This window comes from Schistocerca cancellata, chromosome 6 (assembly GCF_023864275.1).
Source record: "Schistocerca cancellata isolate TAMUIC-IGC-003103 chromosome 6, iqSchCanc2.1, whole genome shotgun sequence".
NCBI classification, from domain to species: domain Eukaryota; kingdom Metazoa; phylum Arthropoda; class Insecta; order Orthoptera; family Acrididae; genus Schistocerca; species Schistocerca cancellata.
In genome coordinates, this window is record NC_064631.1 from 151,887,021 (window position 1) to 151,899,717 (window position 12,697).

The window sequence follows — 12,697 nt, forward strand, 5'->3', positions numbered from 1 at the left end:
GAAGAGCGTAGCGTTCCAAAGGATTGGAAAAGGGCACAGGTCATCCCCGTTTTCAAGAAGGGACGTCGAACAGATGTGCAGAACTATAGACCTATATCTCTAACGTCGATCAGTTCTAGAATTTTGGAACACGTATTGTGTTCGAGTATAATGACTTTTCTGGAGACGAGAAATCTACTCTGTAGGAATCAGCATGGGTTTCGAAAAAGACGGTCATGTGAAACCCAGCTCGCGCTATTCGTCCACGAGACTCAGAGGGCCATAGACACTGGTTCACAGGTAGATGCCGTGAACTTGACTTCCGCAAGGCGTTCGATACAGTTCCCCACAGTCGTTTAATGAACAAAGTAAGAGCATATGGACTATCAGACCAATTGTGTGATTGGATTGAAGAGTTCCTAGATAACAGGACGCAGCATGTTATTCTCAATGGAGAGAAGTCTTCCGAAGTAAGAGTGATTTCAGGTGTGCCGCAGGGGAGTGTCATAGGACCGTAGTTATTCACAATATACATAAATGACCTGGTGGATGACATCGGAAGTTCACTGAGGCTTTTTGCAGATGATGCTGTGGTGTATCGAGAGGTTGTAACAATGGAAAATTGTACTGAAATGCAGGAGGATCTGCAGCGAATTGACGCATGATGCAGGGAATGGCAATTGAATCTCAATGTAGACAAGTGTAATGTGCTGCGAATACACAGAAAGATAGATCCTTTATCATTTAGCTACAAAACAGCAGGTCAGCAACTGGAAGCAGTTAATACCATAAATTATCTGGGAGTACGCATTAGGAGTGATTTAAAATGGAATGATCATATAAAGTTGATTGTCGGTAAAGCAGATGCCAGACTGAGATTCATTGGAACAATCCTAAGGAAATGCAATCCGAAAACAAAGGAAGTAGGTTACAGTACGCTTGTTCGCCCACTGCTTGAATACTGCTCAGCAGTGTGGGATCCGTACCAGATAGGGTTGATACAAGACATAGAGAAGATCCAACGGAGAGCAGCGCGCTTCGTTACAGGATCATTTAGTAATCGCGAAAGCGTTACGGAGATGATAGATAAACTCCAGTGGAAGACTCTGCAGGAGAGACGCTCAGTAGCTCGGTACGGGCTTTTGTCAAAGTTTCGAGAACATAGCTTCACCGAAGAGTCAAGCAGTATATTGCTCCCTCCTACGTATATCTCGCGAAGAGACCATGAGTATAAAATCAGAGAGATTAGAGCCCACACAGAGGCATACCGACAATCCTTCTTTCCAAGAACAATACGAGACTGGAATAGAAGAGAGAACCGATAGAGGTACTGAAGGTACCCTCCGCCACACACCGTCAGGTGGCTTGCGGAGTATGGATGTAGATGTAGATGTAGATGTAGATGTAGAGAACGCCAAAATAAGCCTACAATCCTGATTGCTTGATTCCAACGGTTAAGCATGAAGGTGGAAGTGTGATGGAGTGGGCAGCCATATCATGGTACTCCGCTGGTCCCATCATTACTCTCAAAAGCCGTGTCACAGCCAACTGACCATTTTAGGTGATCAGGTGCACCCCATGATTCAGAAGTTGTTCCCCAACGATAATGTACCCATTCACACAGCCAGGATAGTACAATGACGGTTTGAGGAACATGCAACTGAACTGCAGCGTCTTCCCTGGCCGGCACGGTCCCCTTATTTGAACATCATCGAATCCTTGTGGGCAGTATTGGGGCGCAGACTCCGGAGCAGATTTCCGCCTCCCTCGTCACTGCAGGAGCTAGAAGAGGTTCTGATCGAAGAGTACCGTAACGATCCACTGGAGACTATGCTATCATTATACGCCAGTATTCCAAGAAGAATCGCGGCTTTATTACGGGCAAATGGTGGTCCGATCCCTTATTAATAAACCATTCCCAAGTAAGTACAGGTGTTCACATTATTTTGCTTATCCCCTGTACCTCTTCATGGGATTTGTGACTAATAGCGTTATGTCGTTCAAGAGAAACTGTAGCATTCACTGAGCCAACGTTCGACTGACAACATCGTGGGTGAACATTTGTTTAAAGATTGCTCATTTCTGAACAAATATACTTTGCAGTGTTCTGCAGTACTTTAGAGACTTTCGCTGAAAGTGTATCTTTTATGGGGGTATAGTGTTGCAAATCATTTATTTTTATGTTTTTAGGGTTCCGTACCTCAGTCGGTAAGAGAGGAATCCATATAGGAACACGTCGCTGTCCGGCTGACTGTCACATACTAAGGTCTGCAGTTCCTTGGTGGTGTGCAACATATAAGCTTCTAAGTCGGTACTGTCAAAATATGCGGTCACTCATGTCACATATTTTGATACTTGCTAACTCACTCATCAAAACCAAGGGTACTTCCCGCTGACGTAGAATCATAAAACTTGCCAAGAAGCAAGGTTTCACAGTACAAGTAAAAAAATCCGAAAATTGTTAATTTGCAATTACATCTCATAAAAATATTTTTTGACATTTGTTGTTCGTCTGTCCGTCTGTTAAACCCCTGATTCTCAGGAACGTGTATAGCTATCAAGTTGAAATTTGTGTCTAATATTAATATCTATGGTCTCCCGGCAGAGTAAAACATTTTAAGCTTTTAAGTCAATGCAGTTAAAAGATACTGCCATGTATGTCCCATATTATCATACTCGTACACTCCGTCATCAAACGATATAGCTGGACTATGTATATACATAATGGGCGTGATGATGTATGGGCAAATCGTCTGGAAACGAAGTCATGAGAGTCTTGGTCGGACCACGGATTGTTTTCAGTCTTCGTTGTAACCTAGCCATCACCACTCAACTATGTGAGAAATCGCTAACAACAGCACGTGGTTCGGATTCCATGTTAAATTGTAGGTTGCCTTTTCCCGATTGGATAACTGGCGTAGGTTAAACACACACAAGTCCCCGAAGTGGCATCCAGCAGAATGACTTGTGCACTGAGCCACAAGAAATTATTATTTCCTGCATACATAATTAAGTTTGTACGGAATTCTCAGGCTGCGAGATGTACTCGCGCTTTTTCGTATTTTTAAAATATTTTATCAGCTATTTGTGTTTAATGTGGAGCCTCGATTCATGATGGAATAGCTTTGGCTCAAGTCGTTCCCTGGAAACAGAGAGTAATAATAATATATCATCAGGCTGTCCTTCTGAAATCAGATGAATCGTTCGGAAAAATATCGTATTTTATAGAAAATTGCGAACTGAAGTCGGTGGGCGTGTCGTAACTTTAATTATGTGGTAAACATATTAGGTAGTCATATAACTGGCGCAACAAAAATTAATAACTACTGATGTATCAGGCAAGTCAGTGTCTTTCTCGAGCAGAATTTACGGATTAATACCCGCACTGATGTGCTCCTACATTTCCTTCATCGTCAATTACTTCCTAGCACGAAAATAACGGCTAATAGTAAACAGTTACCAAACTCTTTACGTGGTTGAATGTACCTGGTTTCGGAATCTCACCTGAAACTACTTTATCGAGGTACGGCATCTCCGAGATGGCCTCGTATGTCAGCTGCCCATCGTTCTTCTTCATCGTGGCGTCCACCTCCTCTTGTAGACGTTTCTGCACGTCCGGGTTGAGGGCCAGCTCGTACAGCGCGAAGCTCATCGTGGTCGACGATGTCTCGAAGCCCGCCAGGAAGAACACGAACGCTTGGGCTGCCACGTCATCCATCGACAACTCTGCGGGGAAAGAAGAAAATGGTTCGTCAGTCAGAACACAACAGTTGTTCAGCGGCTTGAGGGCAGCTAAAGGGGGTGAACCGCATTTCCACCGATAAAAATATGAGGTAGTCCAGGTATATTTTTAAGTGTTTTGGTGTTGTCCGTTGTTTCATTAGAATGTAGCTACATTTCGTTTAATTATTACCCCCCCTCACCCCACCCATTTATTTTTGCAAGTAATAGGTGCCTGTAAAGTAACAAGTTATTATATAATGGCTGTAGAAGTTATCGCTGGAATCGTAATGGAAATAGTGTTTACATATAGGTCTGGATTTCTGTAGTCACGGCACGGGTACGCGCTAGCTGGCACCATGGTCATATTGCCATACTTGCAAAAATACAGCTGCAGACAACTGGCTGTCATGCTTGACTTGCGCTCCACGCTCGGCATTTGTTCCATTTACTTCGCTCCCTTGTCTTCCACTTCTTCCCTTCGGCGAACGCCTGTTTCTTACATTTTCTACAGTAGAAACGGTTGTCGCAAAAGGAGCTGCAGACAGCAACTGAAAAGATGGCGGATCGTCTGGCTGTTCAACAGCGAGCACGGATCTGCACGCTATGAAGTGTAGAATACTATCGTCCTGGTGCACAGATGGTGACGTACTGTGAGCGCAGAGTGATTGCCACAGTTCGTTTACAGACAATAAACAATTGTCACATTAATAGACAATGAAGAATTGTCACAGAAAGTTAATGACCACAAGCTCGATGAAAGGTACAAGAGAAACTGGTCGTCCATCATCGTCTCGACCTGATGATAAAGTGGCGTCTGTGCAGGAAATGTATGTTAGCAGCCCTTCGAAATCAACACATCTGGCAGCACGTGAAAGTAGACTGACAAGGCACGTGGTGTGTGAGATATTGCATAAAAACTGAATTATCGAACGTGGAAACCTCATAACATTCTGCAGCTAACACCGGATGAGTGATCGCAGAAGGGACTATGGCGAGTGAATGTTGTGTTGAGTGATTAGGCCGTATTTATATCGGAGAGTTTCTCAATCAACACAAATGCCATTACTGGGTGAAACAGCCTTGAGTTGTTACGGCGGAGAAGATGCAGTCTACCCGAAAGTGTGGAATGAACACCACAAATCTTATTGGGTCATTATCTTGTGCGGTACAGTTACCGCAGAATGCCACCTGAAGACGATTGGAAATTATGCTTGGCCCATAATAGCTGCGTGGGATAACATGGAAGACACAGACAGTAAGGCGCACTACCACACTTTGTAAATGTAGTGTGTGCGTGGTTGGATGAGAAGTTTCCAGAACGTTGGCTGAGAAGACGCGGAAATCATGAGTGAACTGCACTAAGTCCATACTTACACCATGTGACTTATTTGTATGGGGCTGTGCAAAATGTGAGGTGTACCGGACGAACCTCGCGCACAATAAGAACTGAAACCATGGATTCTGGATGCTCTCAGCAACACCTCACGCGACTTCCACAAGAGGAATGTGGATCCCATGCGCAGCCGCTTGAGATGATTGGTCTACATCACAGTCGCCTACATTGAATTTTAAAGTGTGCATCTACATTCTTAACAATGTAGGCATGATATTAATTTCAATAAATTAGCTAGTTAGTTAGTTACATGTCCCATAGATCACTTGAGCCATTGTGTTGTCGTAATGACGTGGAACGAGTCAGTTTACAGGATGTGTGTACATGATTGGTCTTAAAACTGATAAATACAATATTGTATTTTAGTCTTGCTCATGCAATTACACTTAATATTTTTTTTTTACTGGTTACCAGTTTTTAAGTATAAATTCATCAATGGCATAGATAGAGGGACTTGTCCAGAAGAAATGATTTTAAATTAAGTTCGGAACTTGCTTCGCTAACCTGTCAGACATTTCTCAAATTGTGATGGATTATTTGTGAAGAATTTCATTGAAGAATATACAGGGTGGTCCATTGGTAGTGATCGGGCCAAATATCTCACGAAATAAGCGTCAAACGAAAAAATTACAAAGAACGAAACTCGTCTAGCTTGAAGGGGGAAACCAGATGGCGCTATGGTCGGCCCGCTAGATGGCGCTGCCATAGCTCAAACGGATATCAACTACGTTTTTGTAAATAGGAACCCCCATTTTTATTACATATTCGTGTAGTACGTAAAGAAATATGAATGTTTTAGTTAGACCACTTTTTTCGCTTTACGATAGATGGCGCTGTAATAAGTATAAGTACGTGGTATCACGTAACTTTCCTCCAGTGCGGACGGTATTTGCTTCATGATACATTACCCGTGTTAAAATAGACCGTTTACCACTTGCGGAAAAGGTCGATATCGTGTTAATGTATGGTTATTGTGATCAAAATGCCCAACGGGGGTATGCTATGTATGCTGCTCGATATCCTGGACGACATCATCCAAGTGTCCGGACCGTTCAGCCGGATAGTTACGTTATTTAATGAAACAGAAGGTGTTCAGCCACATTTGAAACGTCAATCAACAAATGATGATGCCCAAGTAGGTGTTTCAGCTGCTGTCGTGGCTAATCCGCACAACAGTAGCAGACCAATTGCGCGAAAATCGGGAATCTCAAAAACGTCGGTGTTGAGAATGCCACAACAACATCGATTGCACTCGTACCATATTTCTATGCACAAGGAATTGCATGGCGACGACTTTAAACGTCGTGTACAGTTCTTCCACTGGGTACAAGAGAAATTATGGGACGATGGCAGATTTTTTGCACGCGTTCTATTTAGCGACGAAGCGTCATTCACCAACAGCGGTAACGTAAACCGGCATAATATGCACTATTGGGCAACGGAAAATCCACGATGCCTGCGACATGTGGAACATCAGCGACCTTGGCGGGTTAATGTATGGTGCGGCATTATGGGAGGAAGGATAATTGGCTCCCATTTTATCGATGGCAATCTAAATGGTGCAATGTATGCTGATTTCCTACGAAATGTTCTACCGATGTTACTACAAGATGTTTCACTGCGTGACAGAATGTCGATGTACTTCCAACATGATGGATGTCTGGCACATAGCTCGCGTGCGGTTGAAGCGGTATTGAACAGCATATTTCATGACAGGTGGATTGGTCGTCTAAGCACGTTCACCGGATCTGACGTCCCCGGCTTTCTTTCTGTGGGGAAAGTTGAAGGATATTTGCTATCGTGATCCACCGAGACCGCCTGACAACATGCGTCAGCGCATTGTCAATGCATGTGCGAACATTACGGAAGGCGAACTACTCGCTGTTGAGAGGAATGTCTTTACACGGATCGCCAAATGCATTGAGGTTGACGGATATCATTCTGGGCATTCATTGCATTAATGTAGTATTTACAGGTAATCACGCTGTAACAGCATTCGTTCTCAGAAATGATGAGTTCACAAAGGTACATGTATCACATTGGAATAACCGAAATAAAATGTTCAAACGTACCTACGTTCTGTATTTTAATTTAAAAAACCTACCTGTTACCTACTGTTCGTCTAAAATTGTGAGCCATGTGTTTGTGACCATTACAGCACCATCTATAACAAAGTGAAAAAAGTAGTCCAACTAAAACATTCGTATTTATTTACGTACTACAAGAATATGTAATAAAAATGGGGGTTCCTATTTAAAAAACGCAGTTGATATCCGTTAGACCTATGGCAGCGCCATGTAGCTGGCCAATCATAGCGCCATCTGGTTTCCCCCTTCAAGCTAGACAAGTTTCGTTCTTTGTAGTTTTTTCGTTTGACGCTTATTTCGTGAGATATTTGGCCCGATCACGATCAATGGACCACCCTGTAAGTGCTGTGATGGTGTAGTTAAAATACCCAGCTCTTTGAAGACATACCCACACGACGTACGTGGGTGAACAACACTCATTATTCTTACTGCTCCTTTTTATGCAAATCAAACTTTCTTTCTAAGTGATGCGTTACCCCAGAAGATGATTACGTACGATATTACTGAGTAGAAATATGCGAAATATGTCAGGAGTTTGATATGTTTGTTTGCAAGACTAGCAGTTCTAGGAAGCGTAAAAGTAGCTTAACTTAATTGTCGAGAAGCACGGGAACATACTTCTTCCAGTTCAAGTTTTCATCGATATGTACACCCAAAACGTTTGGAGCATTCTACCTTATCTAGTAACTTCTACTCATATGCTACGTCATCAACTACTTGTATGGCTCTACTTGTTGCACAGGACTGAATGTAATGTTTGTGTGTGTGTGTGTGTGTGTGTGTGTGTGTGTGTGTGTGTGTGTGTGTGTTTCAAAAATTAGGGAGAGTACATTTTCAGAGAGCCACTTAATAATTCTTTGACAAACATCATTTACCAACTGTTGCTTTCTGTTTAATGGGGTCTACTTTAACACTAGTATTGTCTGAAAAAAGTACCAATTACGCTTGTTGAATGTTAAGTGGAAGATCATTCACATATATGAGGAATATTGAATCCTGTGAGACTCCCTTTGTCATTTTTTTTCTACAGTCGCTACAATTTCCTACTTTTCCGACATTGTCTGAATTATTCAGCGCAACCTTCTGCATTCTGTTTGTTAAGCATAATTCAAACCAGCTGTTAGCGTTGAAATAGTGGAATTTATACGCCTTTTCTCAATATCTAATTACTTTCAGACACACCGTATATTGCACCGAGGATGTCTGAACTACAGTGCAAATTTCGACGCTCTTGTCTGTAAACAAACTTGTTCCATTCACTCACAGTACTACGTTAGTTTCTGTTAAAACACCAATGTTCATTTTTCTCTTCGTCACGAAACTTTTAATACTTTACTGTTCGGTTCTGCCTCAGATTTGTTTTTCCATTATCGTTATTTATTAGAGGTGATACACAGCAGCAGAGAGAGGTCTGCTGACAAAGAATAGGACAGTATGCACCTCACGCATGGATCCCCTGAATGCAATGTAGAGCAGCCTGATCGCTCTATTACCGTAGCGACAGCAACAACATCATAGTATTGGAGTCTGCAAGAAAATCTACGGTGCGTCGCAGTACACTTATCCGTGATCAAGGTCGTCTGTAAAGATCTGAGAAGGAACCGAATGTAAATCACTCTCCAGCTGCAACAATAAGAGAAGTTCTCAGTCTTGCACTACCGATTTCGGAAGATTGCCTTCCAGTTTAAAATAACACGCAACTCTGACAACAATGGTGCGACTGTGTTATAAAAAAAAAAATCAGACAAAGACTTACAGCTTCCGAAATCTAAAGACGACTTAATCGAATTTATATGTAGTTTAATAATATTCTGAAATAGCTTTTCCGTTGTATTTTGTTTAAGATCAAATGCTGGTGCGACAGCATTTGTTCAGCCCGGTACTCCGACGATCTGACGTGACAGTTGGACAGAAAGTGGCGTGATATCTGTCAGGAGGACATCCTCCAACTCTGTCAATCAATACCAGGGGCCAGATGTGGACCAACACGTTATTGAATTGCTCAGTTCATGAAGGTCTTGAATAAATCAAGGTCTTGAATAAATCACCAATTTTTCTGAAATGGTTACCATAAGTTTGTCTGTACATATACGTCACATCTATCAGTTCGTCCCATTCGGATTATTCCTTTGTGGTGCAAAATTTTTCTCCCCTCAGAATGTATTACAAAAAGGTCATGTAAGAATGGGTTTGAAAATCCTTCGTTAGGGAACTATGAAAATATTTGTTATTGATGACACAAAAATCATAAATTAACTAAGCAAATTTACAGTTACAAACATTGCCCGAGGTGACCACCTCCTGCTTCCATACACCCCATGAGCCTGCGTTTCATACTTTCCAGTATGTCGTGGGAAACTCCTGGTGTTTTCCGCATTTGGTCAAATCCATTTCCGATACTCTCCCTCAGAATAGCGACACTGGATGCGGGAACTGAATGCAGCAAGGATTTTACGAGGGTCACTCCAAAAGAAATGCACACTATTTTTTTTACATCCATCTTTTATCCTACAAGTTTGAAAGTTTTACAGTGTGTAGATACATCCTTTAGGAACAATATTTTCATCTCTCCACATAATTTCCATCCCTCTCAACTGCCTTATGCCATCTTGGAACCATCGCCTGTATACCCGCACGCTAAAATTCTGGACCAACCTCTTGGAGCCACTGTGAGTCATCATCTTCAAACCTTGTTCCACGAAGAGAGTCTTTCAGATTCCCAAAGAGATGATAGTCACATGGAGCCAGGTCAGGATTGTAAGGCGTGTGTTTTAGTGTTGTCCATCGGAGTTTTGTGATCGCTTCCATGGTTTTTTGACTGACATGTGGCCGTGCATTGTCGTGAAACAGCAAAACATCCTGCTTTTGCCGATGTGGTCGAACACGACTCAGTCGAGCTTGAAGTTTCTTCAGTGTCGTCACGTATGCATCAGAATTTATGGTGGTTCCACTTGGCATGAGGTCCACAAGCAAGAGTCCTTCGGGATCGAAAAACACCATAGCCATAACTTTTCCAGCAGAAGGTGTGGTTTTGATTTTTTTTTCTTGGGTGAATTTGCATGATGCCACTCCACTGATTGCCTCTTCGTCTTTGGTGGAAAATGATGGAGCCATGTTTCATCATCTGTCACAATTCTTCCAAGAAATTCATCTCCACCATTCTCGTACTGTTCCAAAAGTTCGCTGCATACTGTTTTTCTTGTTTCTTTGTGATCCACTGTCAACATCCTGGGAACCCACCTGGCACAAACCTTTTTTAACGCCAACACTTTCAGTATTCTGCAAACACTTCCTTCCCTTACCCCAACGTAGCGTGACAATTCGTTCACTGTGATGCGTCTGTCAGCAGTCACCAATTCGTTAACTCTCTGCACATTTTCTGGAGTGTGTGCAGTACGAGGCCTGCCGCTGCGAGGACAATCGTCAGTATTGCCTACATTATGTATTGCCAAAGCATCATGTAACTTGCTTGCCCACAGACTAACTGTACTGCGATCGACAGCAGCATCTCCATACACCTTTTGAAACCTCTTGTAGATATTTCCCACTGTCTCGTTTTCACAGCACGGGAATTCTATGACAGCACATTACTTCTGACGAACGTCAAGTGTAGCAGCCATCTTGAAGACATGCTGTGACGGCACCACTCACGGGAACAGGTTGAACTAAGCTTGAAGACAACCGGGAAGGATGTATCTACACACTGTAAAACTTTCACACATGCAGAATGAAAACTGTGTTTTTACAAAAACAGTGTGCATTTCTTTTGGAGTGACTCTCGTATATGTCCCAAGAGGGGAAAAAATATCCACTGGATTCAAGTCTGGCGGTCGGGCAGGCCAGCTATATGAAATCACGGCAACCAGACCAGTCGTTTGGAAACGATCGAGATGCTAGCGAACTATCCGTGTAAAGTAGAGGAAGCATCATTGTGCATAAACCATATTCGCTGGATGACGTCTCAAGTTACATCATGTAAAAGGAGCAACTCATGCCTGTCGTTGTGATGTGTTGTGACGGAGATTACTCTATATACAGAAAAACAGCAATCAGTCGAAACAAATCAAGTGCCATGACCAACTGTAAACATGAAAGCAAGTAAAAAAGCACATTTGAGGTAAATTACACAACCAGGAGTCGCTACAGGGAATTTCCTTCACAACTTCCTTAGTGAAGGATTTTCGGATCCATGTTCTTATGAAAGTTTCGTAATCTTTTGATGTCAAGAATAAATCCATAAAGTTTGACACACGTTTTTATACATTCTGTATAAAGGACATAGTCATGGAAGAAACACACGTAAGAAAAAGCAAATATCTTCCGAAACATTTTCACCCTTAATTCGAAATCAGAGTATGAAGCGACAGTGAAGCGGGCAAAACAAATGAAAATTCCACGTCTGGAGGGCCTACTAGCTAAACTATAAAAGATTATGAAGAACAAATTACATGAAAGATTTTCAAAATTGTGATATTTCTGAAGCGGCTCATATAATAACCCACCTGAAAAACGCTCCCGTCAGAGCAGATTCCGCCCTCATCATGAAAAATTCTGACATGCGAACATGTTCGCACTCTTTTAACACAGAACATTCTAAATCGTCTTGCACACTCTCTCTTCGTAGTCAGGTCTTCGTACTCAGCATCTGCCTGTCACTGTCTCTTAACTGTCTGCTTTCTATCCCATTGAAACTATTTCCTATCGGTTTCTCCGGCTGACCCTATCTCATCTCTCTCTCTATCTCTTCCTCATCACTTCTGTCCCACGGCCATTTCTTTGTCCTATTCTTTTTCTCTCACACTGCCATTGTCTCTTTCTTTCTCGCTTACAGTCAGCGGTCTTTCTCTTCTACCATCATTGTCTCCTCTCCAAGCATGTTTTTCGGGATGGTTTGCTCGGTGTTTTGACCCCGTTAACTGGAACACTTTAACACGTGGGTACAGGATATGGGGGAAACAGAACAACTTTTTCGTGTTAAATTTCGCTGGTCTGGAAGTTGGTATGAAGTCCCCCCATGGCGGAGGTAGGTGTCAAGTCCCCCCATGGCTGTGCGTGGTCTCCACTCTTATTTCCTTTTCATTTCCACTGTCTCCTCCCTCTTTTGGTCCCGCTGCTACTATTTTCATCCATCTGTGCTTCTCATTTACTGCCAGTCTGTCTCACAACATTACTGTCACCTCTCTCTTTTTCTCCCATTGGCACACTGTCTTTCTGCTACTCTCTTTCAGCGCAAAAAACTGCGAATATGTTCACATCCCAAAATTTTTGTTGAGGGAGACGGAATGAGGATTGAGGTAGTTGGTTCCTCATTTTTCTGTTAGAGTCTTTTAAAGAGTAATATGCTGGCCTTTTAGTGCTCCAACAGTAGCATTTTTCAGCTGGTTCCCTTCTTTTCCCTGTTACATAAAGGTGGGCTGCCTATATAAAACGATTTCTGGAGTTACAGTTTATTTATATGCTCCAATATAAATATATACTTTGACACACAGTATACATAAATAAGATTAACACAAAA

At 42.3% G+C, this 12,697-nt stretch overlaps 1 protein-coding gene across 1 annotated transcript in view; it reads right to left on the bottom strand.

Moving 5' to 3' along the window:
* LOC126190919 (probable cytochrome P450 6a13) overlaps window positions 1-12,697 on the bottom strand; it is an 80,110-nt gene that overhangs the window by 20,749 nt on the left and 46,664 nt on the right. The window contains exon 6 of the mRNA XM_049931552.1: window positions 3,484-3,705. Coding sequence (XP_049787509.1) covers window positions 3,484-3,705 — 222 coding nt within the window. The remainder of the gene's footprint in view (window positions 1-3,483; window positions 3,706-12,697) is intronic.